Source organism: Patagioenas fasciata, chromosome 12 (genome assembly GCF_037038585.1).
Source record: "Patagioenas fasciata isolate bPatFas1 chromosome 12, bPatFas1.hap1, whole genome shotgun sequence".
Classification (NCBI taxonomy): Eukaryota; Metazoa; Chordata; class Aves; order Columbiformes; family Columbidae; genus Patagioenas; species Patagioenas fasciata.
In genome coordinates, this window is record NC_092531.1 from 25,692,720 (window position 1) to 25,719,794 (window position 27,075).

At 53.2% G+C, this 27,075-nt stretch overlaps 1 protein-coding gene across 1 annotated transcript; it reads right to left on the reverse strand.

Annotated features, from left to right (window-relative positions):
* Window positions 1-10,457: 10,457 nt before the first annotated feature.
* On the reverse strand, window positions 10,458-26,657 carry ONECUT1 (one cut homeobox 1). Its single transcript, XM_065847595.2, has 2 exons — window positions 25,185-26,657; window positions 10,458-11,819 (listed from the first exon to the last, which is right to left on the reverse strand). Exons 1-2 carry the CDS (start codon window positions 26,263-26,265, stop codon window positions 11,527-11,529), a joined length of 1,374 nt encoding a protein of 457 aa, XP_065703667.1. The 5' UTR covers window positions 26,266-26,657; the 3' UTR covers window positions 10,458-11,526.
* Between the last annotated feature and the right edge of the window lie 418 nt (window positions 26,658-27,075).

Genomic DNA, 27,075 nt, shown 5'->3' on the forward strand with positions numbered 1-27,075 from the left:
GTTACAGAGAATGCTGGTATCAACATATCATAATGAGTAACTAATGATGTCTGTGGCCTAACGAGGTGATTAAAGCAGTATCCTTTGATCTATGTCACTGACTTGATTTAATGCCACGCAGAGATTGAATCTCTCCACACCACTGGGGAGATCCGAGTAATTTGAGTAATTCACTGGCCTTGTCCCTGCGTCACCGGGGACGTTTGTGATGAACACGGCGGCTCCTGCGGCCACGTCACCCCGGGCGGCACGGGCTGCTGGGGGGAGGCCGCTGCCCCTGCCCGCCACCCCTCGTGGGGGTCTCACTGAGCCTCCCGCCGTGGCCACGAGCCTTCCCTTGGCCTCACGGAGCAACATCACCGGCAAAATTTGGAAGCATCCTCTGCCAGGAGAGGCTCCAGGAAGATGCTTCGCTGCCTTTCAACCAGCCCCTTTGTTCTGAGCACAGTAGGTGAGGGTCACACCGCACCAAACCACGGGGCTTTGTGCCCAGCAGCTTGTTAAAGACACTGTGCTTGTCCAGCAGGAGAGACACTTAAGTGCCGGGTCTCCAAGACAGCAACAAGTCCAGGAGCCCAAGCCTGCAGGTGACACCAGAGATGTAAATGACCATGGCCACAAATGTGATGTAGCCTGGCCACTGGCTATCAGCTTATATCCTGCTTCCACTTTCCAGCATCGCAAAGCCTTTTCACCCTTACCGGGGGAAGGGGTTGTCAACCCTTCACGCACATCACACAGCTCTGTCAGGCAGCCCTGCCTACCTGTGCAAGGTCCCCCACAAGCGACAGAGTGGCAGGCAGGCCTTGGCTAAGCAGTGCTGCTCTGGGGGTGCAGGCGCTGATGTCGGCTTGTGTTTGGTTCATGAGGACACCAGAACAAAGAGCAGCCACCCTTGGCCAGACCAAAGGTCCGGCTGTGTGACCAGAGGGGACAACAGCGGGTGCCCAGGGCAGAGTGTGCGGCCAGAGCAGCTCCCAGTGCTTTTCAGTCAACGTCCCGAGCTGCTTGTGGTTTATGTATTAGCTGCCTCCATAGATTTTACTCAAATGTTTATATTTTGCATTACAACAGCTCTTCAGTTGATAATGAAAATTAATTTTGCCTCCTGATCGTCTTTAACCTTAAGTGATAATTAGTACCAAAACCACCACTGAGAATCCAACTCTGGACACCTCCCTTGGGCAGGAAATTATTTTGCTCGATGAATAGACCGCTTTCCACAAAGGTCTGTTTCCTGTACATAACTACCAGCGCCCAGATGCGCGGGTGTGACGTCCCCATCCAAGCAGCCATTGTCTCCCGGGAAGAGCAACCACCCAGCTGCCCTAGCACTACACAGCCCCCTGCCCCCTGCAGTGCTGACCACGTCCTAAGGAGGAACAAACTGCTCGGGCTTGTCCCGGACCTCCCCAGTCTCCAGGCACCCCCACACAGCCACCCCCTGCACCCACCGGGGACCTCCTTGCCCCAGAGGTGGCCCTGCAGGGGCCCCAGCCCCGCAGGCAGCGTGTCCCCGCAGCCCTGTCCCCTGCCTCATTAGCCATCCCCCCTGCCCTCGCTTTAGGCTTTTAGCATTTACTGCTAATTTATAACACTGACAGCAGCTCTGCCCCATCCCATCCAGGTCACCTGAGCCGCCACCCCTCACGCACAAACACGAAGCCTCAGACAGATTGAATCCCAGCACAAAGAAGCCCACGTTTTCTGCCAAAACACAAACCTACTCACCAGGCACAGCTCCTCTGACTAAGGGAGCACGGCCCAGCTTGGGCAGCCTTTAATTGCCCTGGGTTAATCACATGCAAATAGGCTGCAACTGATGCATCACCTGTATTGCCTTCACCCTCCCTGTATGTTCCGAGTCCACTCTTGGTGGCAGCACCCAGCTGCTGCCGTCTTTGTCCCTGTAACACGTATGTGGAATAGCGGCAGGAGCAACCCCCTCCTGTGCTGGGGGGCTGTTCTGCACCACTGCTTGCTGTTGCTCCATTTGTCAGTGCTCAGCAAAGTCTGGGAAGCTCGTTTTGGTGTTTGGGTTCTGGGCACCTGTGTTAAACCCAGCTGGCTCCCCCAGGCGTGCTGAGATAAAGGATGCGCTCAGCAGAGTTGAATATAACTCCAATACAGATAAAAAACTCCAACATAATGAAACACCTGGGAAGCTGCGCAGGCTCCTGGCACCCCCGTGTCCCCGCCTGCTGCTGGCCTGTCCCTGCAGCACGGGCCGTGCGATGGGGACACTGCACCCTCTGGTGCCCGAGGACAGGGAGATTAATGACCAAAATGACCCATGTGAGAAGGAAACATGGGACGGGAGGAGTAAAGAGAGGTCACAGCAAGGGGACCTGCTGCAGCTGTGCGGGGATTTGCCTGTGTGCTGCCTGTTGTCCTCCCATGGCCTGTGGGGTGTGAGCCCCCAGAGCTGCCTTCAAGCATCCCCAAGCTATTTTTCCAGATAAAGCATTTTGTCCCTAGAGGTGCTCATCTCTCCTGGGTGGGTGCACTGGAGCCCTCGCTTTGCACCGCGGTCCCGGTCAGCTCCATCCCATGGAGCTGCTGCACCTGGGTCAGCACCGAGTCACCCCAGGCCTGGCCTTACGATGCTGTGGAGCACAAATCCTGTGGGCTCTCCTCCTGGGGACAGTGGACATTTGTCTTCTCGCCTCCCCTTTGTCTTTGCACGTGCCCTCGACGTGGGTTGCTGGTAATGGTTTGGTTTACGGCACGGCTGGAGATACCAGGCTCGAGGGGGGATGCGCCCAGTGCCTCTCTGGGCTTAGCAGGATAAAGAAATTGCACATCAGGGCACAGGCTGCAGGCGCTTCCTGAGATAAAATATTGTCAGTAGAGTCCAGACCATCCATCAGAATAAATGTAGCTGGTGCTGTGATTTATGGGACAAAGATGAAGGTTTAATCCTCCTCTCAGCAGCGCAACCTGATTTGCCACAAAACCCTGTTAAATTTTGTGGCACACGCTTCATCACTTCATTAGGAGATAGAGAGAAAATGGTTCAATGCATTGCTGAATCTCTTACAGCCGGACCCTCCTCCCACCACTCCGAGTGATGGGTAATCTCTCTGATCAGATCCCCGGGAAAAGACCCCGTGGGATTACAGAGCGCGGAGGCATTAACAACAGTGACAGGAAAGGAATACAATATCCCTTTAAACAATTAAATATTGATCCTGCGGGCCTGAGGTGGACTCCATCACACAAAAGGAAACACCTCTGTGAATTAGTTTGGTGACATCCATACCCTTTGATGATATAAAGGAAACCAAGATTATTTGCTTCACTTATTTTCTTAATGTTTTTTCCCTCAATTAGAGAAAAGCATCTGGTATGAACTGCACTCGCCTTTCACATGCTCAGCACGCGGTTCTCCGGAGCCCACCCTGCTGGGCCCCGTGGCTGAGCTGGGACCGGGAGCCCGGGGGGCTGAGCTGGGACCGGGAGCCCGGGGGGCTGAGCTGGGATGATGAGCCCGGGGGGCTGAGCCGGGATGATGAGCCCGGGGGGCTGAGCTGGGACCAGGAGCCCGGGGGGCTGAGCTGGGATGATGAGCCCGGGGGGCTGAGCCGGGATGATGAGCCCGGGGGGCTGAGCTGGGACCAGGAGCCCGGGGGGCTGAGCCGGGATGATGAGCCCGGGGGGCTGAGCTGGGACCAGGAGCCCGGGGGGCTGAGCCGGGGCGGGGGCTGCAGACCCGGGCACAGGGTTAGGGAGGGAGGCCCAGCGCCGTGAGGCCCGCGGTGCCGTTCCGTGTGTCCGCCCGGGGATGTCTGTCCTGTGTCCCCCCGGGGATGTCTGTCCCGTGGGAGGCCTGGGGTGCCCCACAGGGCCCACCTGCCCCCCGGCTCAGCCCGGTGTGGCTGCACATGAAGAAACAACAGAAGGCAAGAAATGTCTAAATTTAAAGTGCTGGAAAATCCAACCTTTTATTTACTACATTTTGTGACTACATAAACGCTGAAACATTGTAACACTGAAAAGCATGATGACATCATCACTTGCTTTTTTCTTTTTTTTTTCTTTTTTTTTCCTTTTTTTAATTTTTTTTTTGAATTTTTGCTTAGCAAACACAGCAGATGATATTGCACGGCATCAAGTGAGAACAGTAGCAAAGCTTAAAAAAGGGAACTTAAGGAAATCTTAACGCAGTACAGGAGATACTCATAACCAAACCAGAATAATGCCTAGCGCATTACACTTGTCGCCGCTACACACAAAAATACAGAAGAAGAAGCGCTTGACTAAGAAAGAGATTGAGGAAATATTAGCAATCAACTGTAATTAGGTACAATAATCACTTAGTCTGAAATGCAGATGCAATGCATAAACTACTACTGCTTCCTAATGGGCGAACTAAAAATGACAGCAAAGTTGTCTTTTATCAAAATCTTCGCTTTGTGGTTTTTTTTCTTTTTTTTTCTTTTTTTACTTTTTTTGTTGTTTTTTTTCCCCGTTTTGTTTCGTTGCTCTGGAAGAACATCCTCTTGCTCTTGGAATATTTTCCTACCTCTACGGATGTGGGACCTGTGATTGTCTCGGGCGCCCTCTGCGCGGCGGCGGCCGGAGCGGGGCCGGGGCCGGGGCCGGGGGGCCGCGCTCCGCTCGGCGGGGGCCGGCTGCGGGCAGGGGGCTGTGGAAACAGCTACCAAAGCAAGCAAAAGACAATGCTTTGACGGTTATTGTCGTTTAAGACTGTTGTTCGGTTCAGGCTGCAAAACTAACGCGGTTCCACAGTGCGGATGCAATAAATGCAGAACGGACCGTGAAAAATCAAACTAGGGGAAGGGGAAAAGAAACCGTGTCTTGCTAAGCGCAGCTCTGTCCAGTGCTCGGTGGCTTGAGCTGGAGTCCTAGACTAACGCTTTGTCTCCCCCCTCCCTGTGAAATGTAACTGCACAGCACCAGTTCATGTATGCAGAGCAGACATTCAGCCGGTGCTTGCCGACAGACCCTTTAATGATCCTGCATTTCAGAGCGTATTTATTGCCCCGTTTCAATACTTGAAGTATAAAAATGTACCTAGAAAGTGTAACTTCTGACCAAAAGCTCGCACCCTGCCCTTGTCCTCCCCGCCCCAACCCCTCCGCTATCCCCCGAAGGAAAACAAGGTACACCTGGAGCTCAGCTACTGTGCGAGGAAAGGAAGTATTTACAGCATCACAAACCACGTCAGCCCACAACATTCAGTTGAAACAGAACCTATTGTTTACGCAAAATAAAACACAGGTGAGTGGCATCCTATTTCTGTGCCTTGATGCCATCATCAGCTTTGCAGAATTATCATTGTCATTACTTTTGTTTTTTGCTTTTCAATTCAAAACAGTTCTTTCCTCCCTCGAGGGGCTGGGGCAGCCCGGGGCACCCGGAGGGGGACGCTGCCCCGGCCGTGCCCCCGCTCACCCGCAGCCGGGCACTGCGGTTCTGCCGCCACCCTGAGCCCGGATGCGGCCGCACTCCCCGGTGGGACCGGGCTGCCCCTCGCAGACCCCGGCCCGGCCCCCGCCGCCTCGGCTGGAGAGGGCGCACCGTGTGGCGGCCCCAGCCCCCGAGGGCTCCGTCCCACCGCTCCGTCCCATCGCCCGCCCCGCTGTGTCTGGGGAGCGGAACCCCCGCGGGGCCCGGGGCTGGCGAGGGCCTTTCCGTGAGCAAGGTTTCCAAATTCAAGTCGGCTTTTCTCCCGAGGCTTACGCCCGCTACTTGCGCTACCCGTGCGAATGGCGAAGGAAAACGAAAACTCAGCAAAGTCTCTCACAAATGCCAGTGCTTTTAAACATTAAACGACTTTAAAACTCTTTGGATGTGCGGGTCTCACCCGCAAAGCAACCTTTCTAGAAAAAGACAAATAAATTAAAGGAAAAACACACTAATAATGCCTTTCTGCTCTCTAAGTGACAAAAGTACTACCTTGGAACACTCATTTTGGCATGTACAAGTTGGGGGCGAGGGAGGCCGGGGGGGGTAACCTGGCAGTGTTTGTAACACGGGTGGAAGTGCATGCCAAGACAAGGCTGAAGATACACCCTGCAGTCAAGAGAAGCACTCTCCTTCAGTTCATCTCGGCATCGACAATGAAGAGATTGTAACATAAAGCTTTGGCCATTTTTGAATCTACTATATACATTTTTTTTTTTAAACTACATAGTCATAAATTAAAGCAGTGATTAAATAAGCATATACAAAATGTAATTAAATTAAAAATCACAGCACATTATAGAGAAAAAATAGGAACCATTTATCACAGCAGAGAATATTTCTTTTACCCTGTGAAAAGAACATTGACTGGCAAACACAAAGAAATCAAAGCCACGTTTCCCTTCCTTGCGTTCACTGCAGACAGCAACCTTTACCCACTTGGACACATTCCCAGGAATAAGATCTTCCTTGAGGATAACACAGAAGTTCTGCCAAAAAAGAAAGGAAAAGAAGAAGAAACCCAAACCCGAACCAAACGATATAAAAGGAACGTACAAACAAAACAACCCCTACAAAATAAATAAGAGTTATAAAGCTTTTTTAAGTAACGTTAACAATTATCAAACTAGTAAGTTCTGCCTTATCACATAGACTCTCTATACAACATAACCCTAAAGATTTATTACTATGAGGTATTTGGAGGAATTGGTAAAAGCGATGCACGGCCTGTCTGGGCTCAGGGACTCAAGCTGCTCTGGGGGAAGAAGAGGGAACCTTTGGTTTGTCAGCAAGAAAGTGGAAAGAACATTTTCCTTTGGTATCAAAGAAAGTTTCATTGCATGGTTGCACGGCAAAAGCACCACGGTGAAGAATTATTCCTTTTTTCATTAGTGGCCTTTCTAACAGGCTGAGGTATTCAAAGAGTATAAGGTGAGAGATAAAGAGGTCAACAGCGGTTTAACACTTTGGTTCAAGCAAGGCACTCGTCCTATGAGTTTACAAAGTTTGCAACATGTTTGCCTAGAGCTTTATTATTATTATTATTATTATTATTATTATTATTATTATTATTATTATTATCCTTGTCAGCGTCAGTAGTAGCAGTTGTAGCAAGAGAAGTATTCGTACGGTTATCAGCGTCACCATTAGGAATGAAGACAAGGTTGCACACTGAGTGAAGGTGAGGAGGGGAGATGGGGACGGGGGAAGGAGGAGGATGAGTTCCCTTTACAGACCAAGGCCGTGCATGAAAAATCTTTGGTATTCTTTGGTATCATCAATGTGATTAAAATCACCAATGGAAATCGAGTGAGGTAGCGTCTTTGGTTCACACTATAAATAGTAGATCTTTACACACTTTTTTTTCCTTTTTTTTTTTTTAACACGTGGAAGTAGCTATTCCTTACCTTTTGCTTCTTTGTCTTTAGCAAATAGTTACCAAATGTATTGTAAAGCTAACCACACCACAATAATAAACCAGGAGGCTAAGCAAAGTCTCAAAATTAGCCCCTGGGCCTTTGAATGCACCCAAACGCAGCGAGATAGAAAAGGGTAAGTGCTTTCTCTTTGTTTGCTAAATGCATAGTTTTCATCCTTATGTACAAAGGAGGAGGAAGAGGAGGAGGATAGGAGGAAGAGTAGTAGAAAGAAGGACTGATTTTCTGGGTAAAAATGTCTTGTTTACAACTCAGGTGAAGAGAGGTGTCCTAAGACTCTTTGGTATAAGCTCAGTGGTGTTTCCGAGCCCTCCCGGCAGCTGAGCCCCGGCACCGGGGGAGCGCGGTGCCCGGGGCTGGGCCCGGGACCCCGGGAACTCGCTTTGGTGCCGCTGGAGCACGTTCTCGGGCAGAAAGCCCTGTTGCTGCCTCGCTCGCTCTTGTCGGGTTTGCTTTACCTGAGTGAGGAGAGGAGGCTGAGGCCCCTGGGAAGCCAGGAGGGGTTAACGTGGGGGTACGGGTCAGTCTGATTTTTTTGGTGGAAAGCTAATAATGCCATTTACAATGGGGATGGGTGTGGACAGTTCACCTCCTGGCCGGCCTCCCCCGCTGGGTCACCCCAAGTTGGGATGCGGGCTGCCAGCCCACGCACGTTCCTAATGCCCTCTCGCCCGCGGAGTCACCTGGGACTGAAGCCTCACGTCCCAGTGCTCCCAAACTGGTTCAGATTCTGCTCCCCCTCCTAACCCCCCTGGCAGATTTTAGGTCCTTTTGTTGAATTTGGAACTCATTTCCATTTTGTCAGGAATGAAGTGAACCAAAGCCTAACGCTGATACAACAGGGACGGGCTTTCCTGGGCCAAGCTAAGCGCAGCATTAGCAATAAGCTCCCGTTTAGGATGCCCTGCTGGGGAGGGCAGGGGCAGCGGGACCCGTCCGCGCTCCGGCCCTGCAGCCGGGCAGTCTGCTCAGAGGTAAAACAGCTGCACAGGTAGAACGAGCAGCTCCCTACTTATTTGCTTCATGTTTTGAAAAGAATTAAAGAAAAGTGTGTTCTTTGCCTATTCGGAGTATGAGGCGCATATTGCTTATGGGAAGAGTGGTTTTGTTCCTAATGGCTTATAAAAAAACCAAAAGGCTTACGTACACTTAAACAGACATAAAAAAAATCTAAACACTGAAAATCTATAACTTGTGCATCAGTTTTAGTGTGTATGTGGATGTATGTGTGCACATGTATATATACATACATCCCCATAAAAATGTGTGTGCATGTATATATACACAGACCTATTCAGGGACTTGCCTGTGTGTGTGTATCAGAGATCCTGAAATTGCATATTGGGTGCAAATTTAATGCTGGTATGAAAGTTCTCTTTGGTTTCAGCAAGTAGTCTCTAAAGACAATACAAAAGAAACACTAAAAAACGCGGCAATGTACCTTGAATTTCCCTGCATTTTAAATTCTCAAGTTTTAAATAAATAAGGCTTTCTTTTCTAAACTATAAGTACATTACAAAGCAGTGTTTTGCTGGAAAAAACTAAAACGTTAGTTATCACTGTCCTTTAGTAAGCTTACACTAATGAGACGGCATTCATTAGATACATTATAGGCGAGCTTATTAATGTGTCTGTAATGTGTCTGTGGGGATGGAACACTTAAAAGAAAGCTCGCTACAATTTAAGGTAAGCTAGAGGCTTGAAAAACTCATGGATTAGATCACATTTGTATAGACAATTGCTTTGTCAGTCTTAAAGTGGGCTTAACATAGGAAAATGTGGAGAAATATTCTATGCAAAAACCTTGGGTTTGTTTGAATTATTTTAATAAAGAGATATTTCAGCTGTATTCTAAACACTTACTGGAAATGAACTGGTTCAGATACCCTGAATCTTGACCAGACCCTGTCCTCTGGGAAAACAACTGGTGCTACAAAATTGGTAACTTTGGTGTCACTAGAATATTGAGTGGGCTTCATCCCAAAGCCGGTATCTGCTGTTGCTGATGGTGGTTGGATTCTGGTTTGCCTTGAATTTTCCTTTCTCTCTTTTATTTGTATTTATTTTCTTTTTTTAAGGGTGTAGGTAAGATTACCTATTTCTAATCCTTGCACTGGGCCTATACCTGCATATTTGGTTACTTTGGAGTTTAATACACCTAGTAGAATTACTACAGTAGTTTGAAACACCGGTTAGAAATCTAACAGGCACATGTGTGGTTTTTAAAGTCTATTTTCCCCTTACGCTAAAATTTAATATGCAGATGTTGCACGCTTTTCTTTTTAATTTATTAGAGTATTAATGGGATGATTTATCTTCTACGGGTCCGTTAGCAACACAGCATTTGAAGCTTTTCAGCTACAAGCTTTAAACTATTTCATGCATTATCCTGATTAATAGATGGGCAAGAAAGAACGCACAGGAGCAAAGCCCAGCCTGCTGCACACAGGTACGAGGCCACAAACCTCAGCCCGCATCTTGGTGTCATGGGAGTTTTGCTATTGACTTCAGAAGCACTGCGACTCAGCCTTCCCAAAGCACGGCCAGAGCTTCCCACCAACGCTATCTGATCTTGTTCCACTGCCTTCAAAAGGAAAAGACCATGAGCCTCCAAAGCTATTGCTATTCCGCTGCCTAGTGAAGTCAATAGGTAAAAAAAAGCTCACTGATGTCAATGAGTATTGATCAGATGCTGAGACCTGTGGTTTTACATTTCGCGATTCTTTTCGGTTTTGCATACGGAATGGCTCAGGTCTCCTGTTTGCAGGCTAGATGGCAGAGCTGAGCCGTGTTTCTGTGCGGCGCGGCTTGCAAAGAGCGCTGCACAGCGCACGGTGCCCGCGTCACCCCGGAGAGCGTCACCCGGGAGAGCGTCACCCGGGGCCGCGCACTCGGGAGCGGCCGGACGCGCACTCGAGCGCCGCCGGACGCGCACTCGAGCGCCGCCGGACGCGCCCTCGAGCGCCGCCGGACGCGCCCTCGAGCGCCGCCGGACGCGCCCTCGAGCGCCGCCGGACGCGCCCTCGAGCGCCGCCGGACGCGCCCTCGAGCGCCGCCGGACGCGCCCTCGAGCGCCGCCGGACGCGCACTCGAGCGCCGCCGCGCCGTCCTGCCCGCGGCCGAACAGCCCCTGCCCGGCTCCTCTTGAAGTCAGCGGCACAAAGGCCGACCGGCTCCAACGGCAGCGGCACCCCGGTACCGGTACCTGCGCTCCCACAGGGCCGCGGGCTCCTGGGATGACATTCTTTCTTGCCAATCATGGAAAGAAACAATGATGTGGTTTTACTAATTGCAAATAACAGTCTTGATTACAAGTTTTATGTGTTATACAGTTAGATTAGTTTATACCTATAACTCTACATAGTATTTTGTGTAAAAATAGCTTTGGAATATTAAAATCATTGCAATAAAATACCTGCAATATAATTATTAAATGTGTTCTTTGGTAGCTAGTCGATTTTTTTTTTTTATGGATGGAATAGTTTTCCTTTTTAAAATCTGAACATTCCTTAACAAACAAAGAGAATGCACTGGTTTAGGTACCATTCAAAACTTCTTTGCCTAGTTTGAACTTGTTTCCAGGCGTCGCGCCGGTTAAGTTCAAACCACGAAACAGCAAAACTCACACTACCGTTCAAATGGATTCAGACGACTCCACGCGTTGCCGGTCGTGCCGCGGCACAACCCGCTCTGAAGACCAGCCCTGACTAAGTCCCTGCCCACCGGCGTGCACGCGGTACGGGTACACCATACACCTTCATGGCAACTGCTGTGGGAATGAAGAGCCATATCTGAAGAGATGTCCATCCAACGACAAGAAATCACGATGCTCCAAACCACTAAACAGCCAAGTATGGTGAAGATGGTCATGGGTGAAGGTGTAACACCAGTGGTCTGTCTCTCTTCTCTTCCCATTCTGTTTCACTCCCTCTGTTTCGCTTTCTTCTTCCTCTCAATTTTTTGCAAGTCGTCGTCCTACTAAAGTGTGTGTCTTAGAACAAAGTCGTAATGCAGGTGAAATAAGTCTTTGGTTTCTTTGGACTTATAAATAACATTTTTTTCAAATAGTTCTAAGTATAAACCTGCTATCTTGAGGTCCTGGTCTGTCTTTATTTATTTATAAAGCTTTTCCACCGAGGTTTAGTTCGTGGTTATTCCTTCATGCTTTGGTACAAGTGCTTGATGAAGAAGATGAGTTGCCTGAATTGGAGCTGCCCTCGTCCTGCCACTTATCCAGACTCCTCCTCCGTGCATTCATGAAAAAGTTGCTGACGGTGCTCAGCTCCAACCCAAGCTGCTGGGAAATGGTGATTTGTAATTCTTTGGACGGACGCTTATTTTCCTTGAATATTGCATGTAGAGTTCGACGCTGGACATCTGTGAAGACCAACCGAGGCTTTTTTGGTGTATTCCCTCTATCCTTCCCATGCTCTTGTTCTTTCCGCTTGCACGCTGCAAGAAAGGGGAGGACAGTTAGAGAGGGCGGGCGTTGGAGTGTGCGGGCAGGGCATGCAGGACAGGACAGGGCAGGGAAACAGGACCATTTGTCTCAGCTTCCAACTTGGAGAGGATGTGTGACGCCAGTTTAATTTTTTGACTTATCACAGACTACAAAAATATAAGGAATAGAAATTAGAAACTACCTTTATCATTGTCGGTTAAAACTCAGCAAATGCTATTATTGAGAGTCTACACCTTGATGAAGTCCACAAGTGCCGAGAATTTAACTATGGAATAGCCCTACCAAGCAGAGTGGAAATTCACTGAGCTCCAAAGTTAACCTTGCCCATCTTTTTTTTTACCTTTATTATTTGTTGTTAATTAATTTCTATAGCCTTTTATCGGCTGAGAAATAAGGAATTGGGAGAAACCAGAATGTTCCTACAGTCTTACAGGCCAGATGACTATGTATTCTGAACAAGATACACCACGTTTGGACATGCAGAACAAGGGTGTAGTAAATCTTCCTTATAGAATTTCACCTCATTTCATCTATCATCTCTTCTTTCCCTTTCAGAATGTTATTATAGTTTGCTCTGCATTATTAAATTTGAAATCTGCCTTGCAGATCACCTGCTGGGCGGGATCTGGGGGCTGAAGGCAGCTCTGGGATCCCCCACCAGCCTTTGACCGCCCCCAGCTCATCACTGTTAGCATCTCGCTAGGATTAAAGGTTTCCTTGGGAGGACAGATTGCTCTGTCTCACTTTCAAAAGTGTCTGAAATTGTCTGTTCTCCCTTCTTTCCTCTAACAATGTCCTTTAATGCTGATTTAGAGACGTATTTCTGGAGGAAATACGGATGTTCTGTCTCTGTGCCTTACTAGTCCTGATTTCTGTGGAGATCAGTGCTGATTAGATGAAGAATTTTGTGCAGTGTCTCCACCTATCCCATGGTTATTAGAATGAAAACAGCAAATTACTTTACAAAGGTCCTTCCTGCGTGTTTTACTGCTACCAAGAGCCGGTCTCGGCATGAGGTTTAATTGCTCAAGGGAGGTATAAACACAGTCATCCACCTTTAGTACTCCAGAAAAGGGGCACTGCGCAGATCGCACCGCAAGGTGCGGGAGGTGCAAAGGCAGCTCCTCCCAGCCCAGGCAGGCAGGGACCGAGGCACCAGTGCTCAGCCCCCTCCAAGGAAAAGCTTTTGAACATCTCCGTAACAATACGTGTTCCTGCTATACATCCTTTCATAAGCAATGACACATTGATCAAATGGACTGCAATGCCAAGCTCATGTCTTCTGCAGTTATTTTTATCTGAAAACCTTTGAAGAGTGCTTTGAAGTTACATCCTGACCTCTGAAACGCTGTGGAGCTTCTAGGTTGAAAAGCAGGTTTCCTCATGCAGGCAAGACCACTGAGGTGGAGCTGCTGCGTCCACCGCGGGCATCAGCGCCCACTGAAGTAATTCTGCGTCCCCACTCAAAGCAAACATTGATAACTCAAGGGCAACAAATACTTTCGCAAGAATAGCCTGTTATTTACTGACAAATATTAGGAATGGGAAACAAAGAAGGTATCAACCCAGAATCTCGGTTTTTCGTACAAGCCTGACCATTTGACAATCAGAAGTTCCCATGAAAGCAGCTGCGGAAGCTCAGCCCTGTAACAACCTCAGGCTCCCTCCCTGGCTCTGCCCCTGCTAACCAGCTCGTGCACGAAAGAGCACAAAGCAGACTCAGACAACGTTTGCTGTGCCCAGCACTTCGCTCCGGCTCACACTGCTTCACAGCCTCCTTCTCCAAAGACTACACACACTTCAGCTCTCGCTTAGGTACCTCGTACAGAGCATCGTTTGTCACAAAATCCTGACTATATACATAGAGTGACCCAAGGCAGCACTGCTTCAGCAGGAATTGTCACGTCACAAATGACAGTCACAGTGGTAGATGGCACAAAGCTACTTCAATTAGTGACATAAAGCCCCAGGGTTTACCACAACCTGGTACATGAGGTCTCTGAAAACACAGAGAAAAACAAAATATGCTTTAGTTTAGCCTGTGAATTAAGACAGATCTTGTCCTCACATCCAAGTTGGCGTTCTGCTTCGAATTAAGGACTAATTATATAGTTGTTCAGAGAGACAGAGACACTGAGTTGCCATCTGGGACCTTATCTGAGACACGAAGACCCCCACACAACAAGTTCAGCCCTCATGGAACATGGCACAGCCCCAACACATGAAATCGAGACCTCCGTTGCCCCTGGCAGAGCAGAGCAGAGTAGAGCAGCCCAGCTCAGCGCAGCCCAGCTCAGCCTAACCCAGCCCAGCCCTATCCCCGCTGAGCGGCACACGGGCCCTGTCCCTGCCCAGCATTGCTCCCAGGGCCTTCGTCCACCTGGGGGACACCGGGAACATCTTCACAATGCAGATCATCCTCAGGCAATGAAAAACTGTTTCCTTTTCAGCTCTGTTCCTGTCAGCATTCAGAGGCAGATTGAGGCAAAAACTTTGCAATATGCTTAATTGTTCCAAACGCCCTTACAGGCAGCGCTGCCAGGCCGCCGGCTGTGAGCAGCAAGGGTGGATACCTCCTTTCATCTTCTGCCTTGTCCAGACGCAAGAATATTAATAGCACTTAAAAATAAATAATGGTGATAATGAAAAACCGTAATAGGGTTTCCTTACGATCGTTTTCCCTGCACTGGAACCAATCAATTTTAATAATAAATTGTAGCTTCCAGCTTGCCAGAGAACAAATGTACACCACGGGATAAAATCTGCTCCGACGTGAGAGCCTACCCAGAGCAGGCACAGCGCCCAACCAGCTCACACTGCGAGGGCTGATGAACTGGGGCCACCCAGCCCGGTGACAGCAGCCTGCGCTCAGCCAGGCCGGGCTCAAAGAAGCCCCACCTGCCTGGGCCAGGCCCTTCTCTAACACCAGATTAAATTAAGTCAGGGGCTCCAGAGGCACTCCCTGAAACCCTCTTCTTGAAAAACACCCCAGCCTGTCTCCAAAACTGTTTACCACTTGCCTTTTTAAGGATCTTTATTTTACGCCCTCGCTCCCCGTGCAGCCAGATGTGCTCCATGCCTCTGGGCTGCCCCAGCACAGCGATGCTCCTCGCAATGCCTTGTGAACAAGCCTTCAGAAAGTCTAGTTAAGAAGAAAGCAAAGCGGAGAATAAAGAAAGAGTCGCTCTGACTTTGGCAACACACGAGCAGATATGACAATGTAATATTACCAGTGCCAGAAGGAGCCTTATAAATCCACTGCTGAACTCTGGCTTCTTCCACTCACTTCCATCTTCCCCTACCCTGAGCAATAGATATTTTTGACACTTGCAATTCTCCTGATACAGTCCATCAATCTAGTTTTGTCTCCCTCTGTTCCTTCTAAGCCACCCGAGGGATTTGGCCGAGCTAACTTGCCAAACCTCGTGAGGTCTGTACATGTCACTGGGGCCCAGCCGCCTGTGCGTGGTGCAGGGGCCGCTGCGGTGGCCGCTGTCACTGCCCCGTGCAGCACCCGGCTGCGGGCAGCGTGGCGGGACCAGCCCCGCTCCACCAGAGCTGCGAGCAGAGCGCGTCCCCTGTGGAAACGCACTAATTGCATCTTTAGGATGAGATAGTGAAGGATGAGATTCTGCCCACCTATGATGTGAACTGCGCTGTTCTGTCAGTCTAAAAGTCAAGATTACAGTAAGCTCAGGTGTTAACCCTGACACTTGATCTAGTCTTTCATCCCCAGAGGCTGGATTTCTCTTTAAAAATCTAAGGGAAAACCTTGATTACCATAAATCAATTTTCAGGAGCACATGGTGCATACACACGTGCATAGCTGTATGTGGCAAACACTAATTTGCCTTTCTAAAAACCTAGAGCAAAGACTGAAACCAGTGACACTCTCAAGAAACCTGCTTTCTGCTGGTTTGTTTTGGGCACGTAATAAAATTCCACCACAAGTTTTGCTGGCTTATTTTCTGGAAGATTTGCGCTGGAGAAGGGAAGGGAAAGTCCTGGTCGGGCAAACCCCACTGCAAGCCCTGTGGCCGGCTGTGAGGGCAGGGGACCACCAACCACTGTCCCTGCGAGAGGCACCGCTCAGCTGGTGGCCACCATGCCGCCGTCACTGAGCACGTGCTCTGACACAGGATGGAAAAGCAGCAGATCCTGAGAAAGGAGGAGGTGGATCTAGGGGGTTTCAGAGCTGGCACCAAGCGAGCCGTGCCCGTACACACACATCGACGGGCTGCGGCAGCGGCCGTGCGCTCCAAAGGGACACAGCAGCCACCAGGCCTTTCACCCTGAGGTGACAGGTCACGTTTCCAGCTCTTGCCCGGGTCACTGCTGACCACAAGACATTATCACTTGATGGCCATTGAGTGCCCTGTATGATATGTGGCAGCGGTCTTGGTTCAGCTCCCCACGAGCAGGTTCACACCACACTAATTTCCATCACATTTGACACATTATTTGACACGAATTAGCACTGTGGGTGGAAGGCTGAGCCAGACACTACAGAAAGAAAGAGTCTGCAGAAACCCATTTTGTAGTTGAAATGTTCATTTTGGGGAACAAAGAGGACTGGGGATCTCTCAGGACTGTGGGCTAACAGGACCTTGGCTGTCTTGCCTGAGGAGACGCTTTCTGATGCTTCACTTCAGAAGGTGAACTCAGCACCAAGCCCTGGGGCTTTCACCTTCACTGGACTGACTCAGTTTTCAGAGCTGTTTCACCCTACTATTCATGAGCATTATATTTGCTTCACACAGGCAGGAGAAAAATAACCAACTGCTTTACGCTTCTCTCAAAAATTGCAGTTCAAGATTCCCAGAAAGGAGTTCCCAAGCTAACATCCTCCTTGCTGCGGATTCAGAGCCATTACCCTTCCCGGGAGTGAGAAAACCCCGGGAAATGAGTCAGCCCAGCTCAAAGAAGGGCCAACAAAAGCCCTGCATTTCTGCAAGTGCAATAAGAGACACTTTAGACAGACTTGAGCGAGTTCTCGAAAGTTTTGTGATGATCATCTTTTCCTTCTGCTCTTGCAAAGCCTGGTCTTTCAGCTGTCCAAACCTCATGTGTACAGGACGTGTCTTAGAGACATAAAAACGCTTTCACACTTCTCTCCTTACTTGTATTTTCTAATCTCTATTGTGTTAGGTCTATAAATGCTGGGACCTGTCAGAGCTACAGTCTGAATTGTTCCCACTAGGACCAGGCACCTGCTACTAGTTTTGAAACGCCACAAAATAGCCAATAACATTTTTTAGAGAGTGATAACTCTCCACTGGTACAAGCTAGAGAATATCCTGGAGGATATTCTTCTGAGGGAGCCTCTGCTTTGGGTGGAAAAGGCAGCAGGATTACTACAGGAGTTTGAAACTGCTTTGGCCATCAGAGACAATCCTAATCACACTGGCTACGACAGCTCAGCGGAAGCAAATAGCCAAAAGTTAATGTTAAATTCATGGCGATGATAATACATAATAAAGTATGATAAGTGATTCTGCACAGTGTTCCCAAAAGCTTCAAGTCACCGTAGGATAAGGCCATCACATGTCAGTGATGAAACCCTACATGGTGACACAATTCATCGGTTGCTGCCCCAGACTTTCCCCTTTCAACTGTAGAGAGTATGGGCTGTTTGGAAACGCCTGAACCCACACTAAATTATTTCTTGTTTCTCCTACTCCTGGCATCATTCAGCATTTTGCACTTGTCTCTCTGGTGATTCATATTTACGCTTATTTAGAAGGTGAGGGTACCCATCTACTCAGAAGTCACTGATGTGTATGTTGTTTCCCCACCTCCAGCCCAAGCAATACTCCTCTTTTGTTTGTTGAAATGAGATTGAAGTATGTTTCTATATGGGAAGTTCACAGATTGACATCAGCCTGCCAACATATAGATCCCAGCTGAGAGTGAATGGTAAACATCTCACTCATGTGCATTGTATTAAAATGAGTGACCTTAATTTGCTGCCTCTGGTATAACAAAGTGAATCTGACTGAGGAGCACTGACTCAACAGTTTGGGATTCAGGGGTTTACACAACCTTACAGTGTTGATGGAACTGTAACCACTCGAGTGAGCTGACATCACCGTTACAGAATATGTCGCTAAGTGGATCAATCAGGGGAAAGCACCCGATTTTCCCGCGATATCATTTGAAGCAAATGTTACATTTCTTTAGCTGGGTCTTTAGTTAACCATATTACTGTGACAAATATTTCTTTGTCTAGCATAAGTAATTAGAATTTAATCACTTTAACTACATCTTAATTACCCCAAATGAATTGCAAGGACATTTAATAGCAAAGATTAAATTGCCTTAATGAATGATTTTTGCGACTACATCAATATTTTAATCGCGTTAGCCCTTTCCAGCGCCCCCCAAGCCCCCGCAGCGGCGCAGGCATCCCCCGGCCCCTGGGTGGCGCCCGCTCCTCGCCGCTGCCCAGCGCGGGCTGCGCACCGAACCGCGCCGAACCGCACCCGCGCTGCTCCGAACGGCGCCGAACCGCACCCGCACTGCTCCGAACCGCACTAGTCCGTACTGCGCCGAACCGCACCCGCGCTGCTCCGAACCGCACTAGTCCGTACTGCGCCGAACCGCACCCGCACTGCTCCGAACCGCGCTGCTCCGTACCGCGCCGAACCGCACCCGCGCTGCTCCGTACCGCACTGCTCCGCTCCGCGCCGAGCCGAGCCGCTCCGCCAGGAAACGCCGCCCGCTCCGCACCCTACACCGCGCAGCCGGGCAGCGCCGCCCGCTCCGCACCCCGCTCCGTGCCGCGCCGTCAGGGAGCGGCCGCTCCGCCCCGCCCCGCCCCCGGGGGCACCGGCAGCCCCGCCCCGCCCGCTCCTGCGCGGGTTTACCGGGCACATCGTGCTGCGGAAGCACATCGGAGCTGCCGGCTTGGCGCTGCGGTTCGCACCCGCACGCTGCCGCCTGCTTTGAACAGCGCGGTGGGAATGACTTTCCCCCGGGGGTCCAAGACGACCGGGTAAAGGGCTCGGCGTTATTCCAGGTTATTCCGCCCCTTTCTGCTGTCCCAGCCCGAGGCTCTGCTGCAAACGCCAAAAATGGAGTTTCTGAGAGGTGGAAGTGACGCAATCCATCGCAAAACCTTCACTGGGACATTAAGGGTCGTCAGATTTACTTAAAAACCCGGCTAGTTTCTCAGGCTCCTTTCCTAAGGACCTACCTACTCGTTCCCTCTTCCCCGTTCCAATTTTTAAGCCCTCATTCAATTCCGACAATATATCCAAAATAGCGAGATATGTCTCAAATGAACGAGAAATACGGCAGTGATGACATAAGGAAGTTTCTCCGTTTTGGAGGGCGTTACGGCAGCAGTGTGGCAACCTGCCTCTGCGGGAAGGGCTGCGGACCTGGGGAAATCCGCCTTCACTATTGCACCGCCTGTGGGTAACTGCTTACCGGCAGAGTTAGCGTGCACGTAGCGATGTATGCAGTATTGCTGTACCTTAAAAATATCCATACCCTTAGAGCGGGATCACTGCAGCGGCTTCTCCACCGAGGTCACTAAGGAAGAGCCCCCCCCCCCGCCATCTGATTTAATACTTTTAGCTATTTGAAGTAGCGGCATTTCTAATGGTCCACCACAAAGTGCTTGCACACACCAACGCCGACATTATGCAGCCCGCAGCATCTTGCGAGGCTGCTTGCACACCTGCGAAACAGCAATCCACCGCGTTTTAATTGCCATTTGAGCTGCACATAAAATGTTACCACCGAGACTTCCTATCTCCCTAAAACGGGAAAAAATCAAAACTACTGTTGAGCTAATAAATTGTCCCTATAAATTACTCTTCCAGCATCATAAAACTGACTTCCTCTTAAGCAAAATGGCTCAAGTAAGCTGCATTTCCGAAGAAAGTCAGTAAGCATTGGTCGCTTCTCTGTCGGTATATGATTTATCCAGATAGATTTATATTTTAAATGCAAATGAACTTTTATCGATTTGATCATGGAAGTACTCGACATGATGCCACGCTAGGTCCCTGATTGGTCCTCGAGAAAAACTCCCCTCGATGCCTGTACTCCTCAGGTTAAAGCCACCAGCACTTCAACAAAAGCCTTAGGTCTCTCTCGAAACGGACTTGTCCCTTGTGTGGAGATTATGGGGATCCTTCTGCTACACAGAAGACAGGTAAAGGCTGCCTGAGGCAAAGCACGAGCTTTGGTTTAGTGCCGGTACATGCCAACCCAGGCACTGTGCATTTCCAGATAATTTTGGCTCAATCTAACCATCACTTTCTGGCTGCGTGAAGGGCAGGTGGCACCCAGCAGCACCCAGCTGCAGTGCCCGGGCTCCTCACGGGTGGCACCTGGGGCAGGTCAGTCCTGGCGCCGCGCCCCTCTCCTCTGCTCCTGCTGCACCCCGACCCCTGCGGCTGGCGGGGCGCGGGGGAGGGCCACGCACGGTTACAGCGCTGCAGGGAACTCGCTGCCGCTCAGGCCACCCGAGGGAGGGAAGGCACGAATCCCCAAGTCAGGTGCCGCCGGGGCCGCGCAGCCCGGCCGGGAGCCGAGCCGCTCCCGCCGCCGCGGGCAGCCCGAGCAGCGGGGAGCCGGCCGAGCCCGGCCCGCCCCGCCGCAGCGCAGCCCCCATTGCCGCTGCCGTTATTCACGATCCGTGCGGCGCTGCTGCCCACCGGGGCCGGCAGCCGTGGGGCGGCTCGGCAGACCCCTGCAGCCGGGCTGCGGGCGGCCCCGGGCGGGCTCGCCCCGCACCGGGAGGGCGGGTTCCGCCGGGGGCTCGCCCGGGAGCGGGGCCGCGCCGTACCGGTGGTCGCTGTCCGCGGTGCTGAAGCTGCGCCGTCCGCGCTCGGCCCGAGAGAGCGCGGCAGCAGCGGACGGAGACCGCGAGGACACCGGCGCAGGGCACCCGGCAGGATGCTCCCCAGTCCGCAGCGCTCGGCAGAGCCGCCGATTCCCGGCCAGAGGGAGCTGCCGCCGCCTCTGCCCGGTGCAGGCTAGTTGCCCGGGCCGGCGGGGCCGTCTTCCGCCTGCCGGCGGTCAGTAGATGGCGCAGAGCCTCCGGGAACAGAGGGGTAACATGCGAGGGCTACGGGCGGCTCGGTGGCACTGGCCGATCGGCGAGGGCAGACGGGGCGGACCAGGCCGGCATCGTGTCCACAGCCCGGCCGTGTGGCCTCGGCGGTGCCCGCGGTTGAGAGCGGTCCCGTTTTGAGGCTATTCCATCCGAACGAGAGCGAGGGTGGGAGTGGGACATGATCACACACACCCCCCGGCGCCTCCCCGCCACGCGGCGGGTAATTAAAACAAACAAACAAATGAACAAACGAGCACGGGCCGAGCCGTGCTACCGGAGGCGGGGGCTCCGCGAGGCGGGCCCATCCCGCTGCGGAGGAACGCGGGTCGCCATTGCCCTGCCCCGCTCCTCTGCCTCCCGTTGGGCAAACATTAACGAAAGGCAAACGCGGCTGTGTGTGAGCGGCTGTAAATCAATCGCGCCGCAAGGACACGGCCGGCAAACAAGCGCGGTTCCCAGCGCCCGCCTCCCGACCGGGGCACGTTGTCTCGGCCCCAGCACCGCCTTGGCAGCTGCTGTCCGTGCCCGCGATGCGCGGAGCCAGGCCCACGCTCGTCCCCGCGGTGTCCGTACGGCCCGCAGGGTGGGAAAGGGCAGGGCCTCTCCCCCGGGCCCGCACCGTGCTCGGGGTGTCGGCGATGAAGGCCCCGGTCGATGCCCTCCGCCTCCGTGATGCAAATGCGTTTATGCAAAGTCCCCGCCGGGTAAATATTAAACAGGCCCTAATGAGGCAACCGGGGCCGGGGAGGCATCGACCTTCCCCGGCGCACGCTGGGGTGGCCAGTGGGGCGAGAGGTGTAAACGGCGTTCATTAGATATCATATTTAATGTGGAAAACGCTCTGATTACTGTATCGATTTCTTTACAGTTAATTTGGCTAGAATTTCTCGCGGTCTTCCCAAGGCTTCTGCTTAGCCGGGATTCACGTTGGAGGGAGAAAGAAAGGAAGAGTGGAGTGCGGAAGAGAGATTCAGCTGTGAAAAATAACCGTCAAGTCACAGGAAAACACCGAGAAGCTCTTGAGAGATGGGTCACCCGTCCCGTCTGAGCCCCGCGGGCGAGCGCGGTTCCCCCACGGCCGCCGCTCCCCTCTCCCGGCTCCCGCTGGCCCGCGATGGCTCAGCAAACCCGGCCGGGAATCGGCCGAGGCGGGGCCCCTTCGGGACGAGCTCGCTCACAGGGTGCACCTGGGCAAACCGGACCACTCCTGCAGTGGATTCAAAGGAGCCTCTGGGGTCCCTTGTATCCCCCTCGCCCGTTCCCGAAACGTTTCTTAGCCGCGTCTGTCCCTCGGGCGCTTCTCTCCCGCCCTGGCGGCGCAGCCTGTGCGGGGCCGGCAAGCGGCCTTCGCGCAGATGCGTTTCCAATAACAAACGGCTCGAAAGAGATTGGTTTTTGTTTTTTCTTTTTTTTTTTTTTTCCTGAAAAGGCAAGTATTTTCAAGTATTTTTTTTATCCTTTTTTATCCCTTCCTATTTTCCCCGCATTTACGAAAATAACCCGAAATAAATTCAGCCTTAAATCGCAGCAGGGTGCAGAAGGGCTGTGCATATTCTTTGAACCGTATTTATTTTGTCGGTTTCCCTTCACTGACCTTCCAAATATCAATGAAGGCCGGGAGAGAGGAGGAAGAATAACTAATGGAGAAATGGCCAAATAGATAAATATTCAGTGATGGAGGGGGAGCGAGAGAGCGACTGACAAAGGAAAAGAGAACAGAGGAGAAGGAAGATGGGATGAATAAGATGGAGGCTGGAAGAGGTCAGCTTTGCAATTAGCAGTTCTGCTTACATTTCAAGAGACAGCCCAGGAAGTGTCAAGACCTCAATCCTGCTTCCATGTAACTACCAATTTTTCCTCTATTTGTCGGAGCTTCTGTAATCTGGGAGGTAGGAATCCCCCAGGGATGGCTGGAAGGGGCAAATCCTGAAGATAAAGTGCTGGCAAAGACCACGAGGCCTAAAATAAGCAGGCTTCATCCCTCCGCCTGCAGGAAATCAGAAAGGGAAGCAATGAAGGCGGCAAGGGCTCCACTCCGGGTATTTATCTACCTGATAATTCTCTAAACGCCCGGGAGTGAGTTATAATTTGGACGTGAAATTTAATTTGCGTCGGCTGGAGTAATTTATGATATTTTGAATGGATGTTCATACATCAATATCAATCGGGGCAGATTCTTACCACTTAGTAAGATCATCGCACATTTAAAACCTGCACAAAATAAAATCGATAGTTTATGCATTTACAGCAGATTGCCGGCAGCCCAGGACGCGCAGCGCGGAGGGGCGCGCAGCCTGCGCGGGGCGGGGGACCCCGCGGGCCGCCCCCATTGGCTGGGACACAGCGCTATGCAAATGAGCACGTGCTGCCCGTGCCCAGGGTGGGCAGAGCCGGGCGAAGCCCCCGGCAGCGCGGGGGGAGCGCTGGGGACCCGCGGGTGCCCGGCCCGGCTGCAGGGGACGCGGGGACGCTCGGGTGCAGGCGGCCCTCTCCGACCCCCCGGCTGCGAGCCCAGTTTCGCCCCGGGGAGGCCGTTTCTGTGAGGTGCCAGCTTTCGGGTTTCATCGGAAAGGGAAGGCAGAATAATGAGGCTTTGTCTCTCTAACGGGATTACCAGGATCCGTTTATGCGAGGGCAGCGCTGAGGTGGCTGGAGGAAGGGGCGGTTTGGGGACAGAAGCGAACAATGGATCTCTCCGGACCCGGCAGCTGGGCAGAAAGCGGCCGCGCCGCGGGGCGCTGCCGGCTCCTCCTGGCCGGGCCTGCAGCCGGGCTGGCAGAGCTTCCCGGCCGGCAGCGCCAGGGAGGGGATGCCAGCAGACTCCGAAGCGAGGGGTTGTTTCCAGTATCGATCTATGCAAATGAGAGGAGATTCAGGTCGACCGAATTGTCGTAAAAATACGCTCCGAATCGAAGAAAGTTCGCCTTTGCAATCGTTACGGGGATACTGGAAACACAAACTCCATCCTCCTCTCATGAGTAGCGCCAGTAAGACGAGGGTTTTCTCCTGGTGGGGTGGTTGTAGAGGAAGGGAGGGCGGAAAGGGTATTTTCTGCGAGCTCAGACCTTTGAAACTGACTTCGCAGGAGAGCAACGTCCTCCCACCGGCGTGCACCGCAGGGCCAGCTGCAGCAGGAAGGGCGATCCTGCCACGGGCCCTTCCTAGCACTGCTCTAGGCTTCAGAAACGAGGAGGCTGGCTGAAACCAGACAAGGAGCACGACGGTGACCCAGCCGAGTCCCCGCACGGGCAGGACGCAGTTCGCAATTCCCGTCGTCGTGGTAGCCGAAAGCGCAGGATCATTTGTGCCTTTGAAAGGAGTAGATTTGGCCCTTCTCTTATTTTTGTCTCTGAAACGGATCAGTGACCCCGGCTCCAACTCGGATTGACTATCTCGCGTTCTCCAGGGACAAATTAATGGAGACCTATCACTTAATTAACAAACCCTCACTCACGGCATATTAAACCCGGGCTCTGCACTGGGAGGGCAGGCTGGCGGGTTTGGGAAGGAGGCAGAGTAGAACAGGTACCGAACGGGAGGGCAATCTCCGATTGCAGATACAACGGGAACCCCGACACGGACTGCCTCTCTCACGCATCCACGCGAAATCCAAACTCCACTGCCTGATGGTAATTACAACCAATTAAAGAAAAAAAATATAACGATTTAAGTCAACACCATTGCTCAGCCACCACTCACACGCCGGGCTCGTATCGTCTGTAGGAAAACCCTCTCCCAGCACACTGAACCCAACCCGAGCGCTACGCGGAGCTAAGACCGGCCCGAGCCCCGCCGGGCGCTGGGACCGGAGCCCGCCGCCCCCGGGGCCGCCGCCAACAGCACAAAGCAGGCGCACCAACTCCTCTCGGCGGTGCCTTCAGGGGATCCCCCGCACCCCGTTCGTGGGCCGTACCGGTCCTGCTCGGCCCAGCCCAGTCCAGGTGTCGGCAGCACCTCGTTACCGGGCACACTGGGCGCTGTCCCGCCGGCGACAGGCGAGCCTAGCGGGTTCGCCCCGCCCGGGATAACGGGGAAAGCCAGGGCGCCGCAGTGCGCAGCCCGAGCCCCGGCTGGGCTTTGTCTGGCAGCCGGGAGCACGGCGCGGAGGAACCGGACGGTGCCGGTGCGCGGAGCCGGGAGAAGGAGCGGGGAGAGGAGAGAAGCGGAGCGGTGGAGGGGGTCCGGGGCTACTCTTCGGGGACAGGCAGGGACCGGGGAGGCCTGCCCAGGCCCGGGGCCCCAGCCCCGCCGCCGCCGTGCCCCGACCGCCCCGCAGCGGGCTCACCTGCCAGCCGCAGAGCAGACATCCGCTGAAACTCCGGTTCCTGGAGCCACTTCCACATCCTGCGGAAGGTCTCCCGGCCGGATTTGAGCTTGCTCCAGGGCTTGGGGTTCCTCAGCAGGTCTGAGAGGGTCCCTTGAGAGCGACACAGCACCCTCTGGGCGAAGATAGCCTGGGGGATGCTGTACCGCTTGAGCTCGGTGGTGATCCTCTGAGCTACTTCTTTGGTATTGATTTCTTCCATTTGCCCTGAATTACTTCCACTGTTGACCTGCGAACCAGTTACAGAAGGGTTTTGCTCCCTGGCAGAGCCCAGGATCTGCCCGTGGCTCTGGGCATTCAAGTGGGCATGAGGGTGGTGTGGGATCCCGTTGATAGGCACCATGCCAGCGGAGGTGGGGGTGAGGTGTTGGTCGCCATGCCTGGCTAACATGGCAGGGTGGTGGGCTTCAAATCCGTTTGGGGTGAGCATTTTCTCGGCGGGCATGGTGGCACTGGGGTGAGCGTAGTGGGGCAGCCCTTGCTGGGAGTTGTGGATGCTCCCCAGGCCCGATCCAGACAACGGAGAGAGACTCTGCCCCATGCCGGTAACATCCTTATGGTAGGGGGTGTAGAGATTGTTCATAGACGCCAGACCCCTCTCGTCCCGCATGAGCGTGAAGCTGCCGCTCACGTTGCCCGGTATCCGCTGGTGGGGGTGGTGGTGGTGGTGATGGTGGTGGTGGTGGTGAGGGAACTTGTCCGAGACCGTCGAGATGGGAGGTAGAGGCTGCAGAGGGGTTAACGTGGTGTAGGTGCTGCTCATGCTCATGCCGGGGGGTGTCTCGCAGGCCATGGTCATGGTGGGGTGCAGGGGGCCCGTCAGCGCGTGGTCGGGAGGCCGGTGGTGGTGGTGGTAGTCGCCGCCGTCGAGGATGGACGCCATGCCCATGGAGCGCGGGTGGGCAGGCAGGTGGCTGCCGCGGTGGGCCACCGCGCTCCGGTGGTGCGGGCTGCCGCTCATCAGGTCGGCGGCGGCGGGCACCGGCTCATGGCTCACCCCGTGCAGATCGCCGATGTTCTCCATCGCCAGCTGCGCGTTCATCGTCGGCCGTGCAGGCGGCTGGACCGCACATCTATCTGGTGGGCGGCGGGGTGTCCCGGAGCTCTTCGCGGCGGCCGCGGGCCGGTTCCTCCCGCGGGCCGGCGGCGGCGGGCGGGCGCTGTGGGCTGGTGACGGCGGTGCTGCTGCCGAACCGGTGCCTTGTCCTTTTCTTTTGCTTTCTTTTTTTAATTTTTTGTGGTTGCAGTTTATTTATTTGGGATTTTTTCCTGCTGTTCAATGACACCGTCGGGCCGGTTCTATGGCCCCCGCTCCCTCAGGCCAGGCTCCGCAGCCGCGGCGGGTGTGTGGCCGCGTCCCTCGCCATCTCTAGCCATGGCTCTCTCTGCGCTCCGCCGTTTGGACGCGGCTCCGCTGCTGCAGCGGCGCGGCCGCTGTCCGGCGCATGCGCGCGGCGCCCCCGCCCGCCCCGCCCCCCGTGACGTCAGCGCCCCTATTAAGGAAGCGAGCCCGCGCGCCAGCGGGCAGAGCTGTCGATGTCGCGCAGCCCCGCGCTCCCCGGGTCCCAGCGCCCCCCGCCCCGCCGGGCACAAAGGGCCGCCCCCCCCCCCCCCGCCCCGCACACCGCCCTCCCCCGCGCGGGCAGCTCCGGGCGTTAGGGCCGCCCGCCCCGCCCCTTCGGTGACTCCGCGTTTTCCGTGAGCGCGGAGCCTCCTCTCCCTCACTTCACCGGCAGCTTCCGGGGGTGAGACCACCCTGCCCCGGGGCGCCCGCGGGCCGTGCCCGCTCTGTACCCCCGCACCCCTCGCCGTGTCCGCCCGCGGTGTCCCGCAGCCGCCGGACCACACACTC

Coding starts and splice junctions, on each gene's coding strand:
- ONECUT1 (XM_065847595.2), bottom strand. CDS start 26,265: ATGAACGCGCAGCTGGCGATGGAGAACATCGGCGATCTGCACGGGGTG. Junction 11,820..25,184: donor GTCTGCTCTGCGGCTGGCAG/GTGAGCCCGCTG, acceptor CCTTTCTTGCAG/CGTGCAAGCGGAAAGAACAA.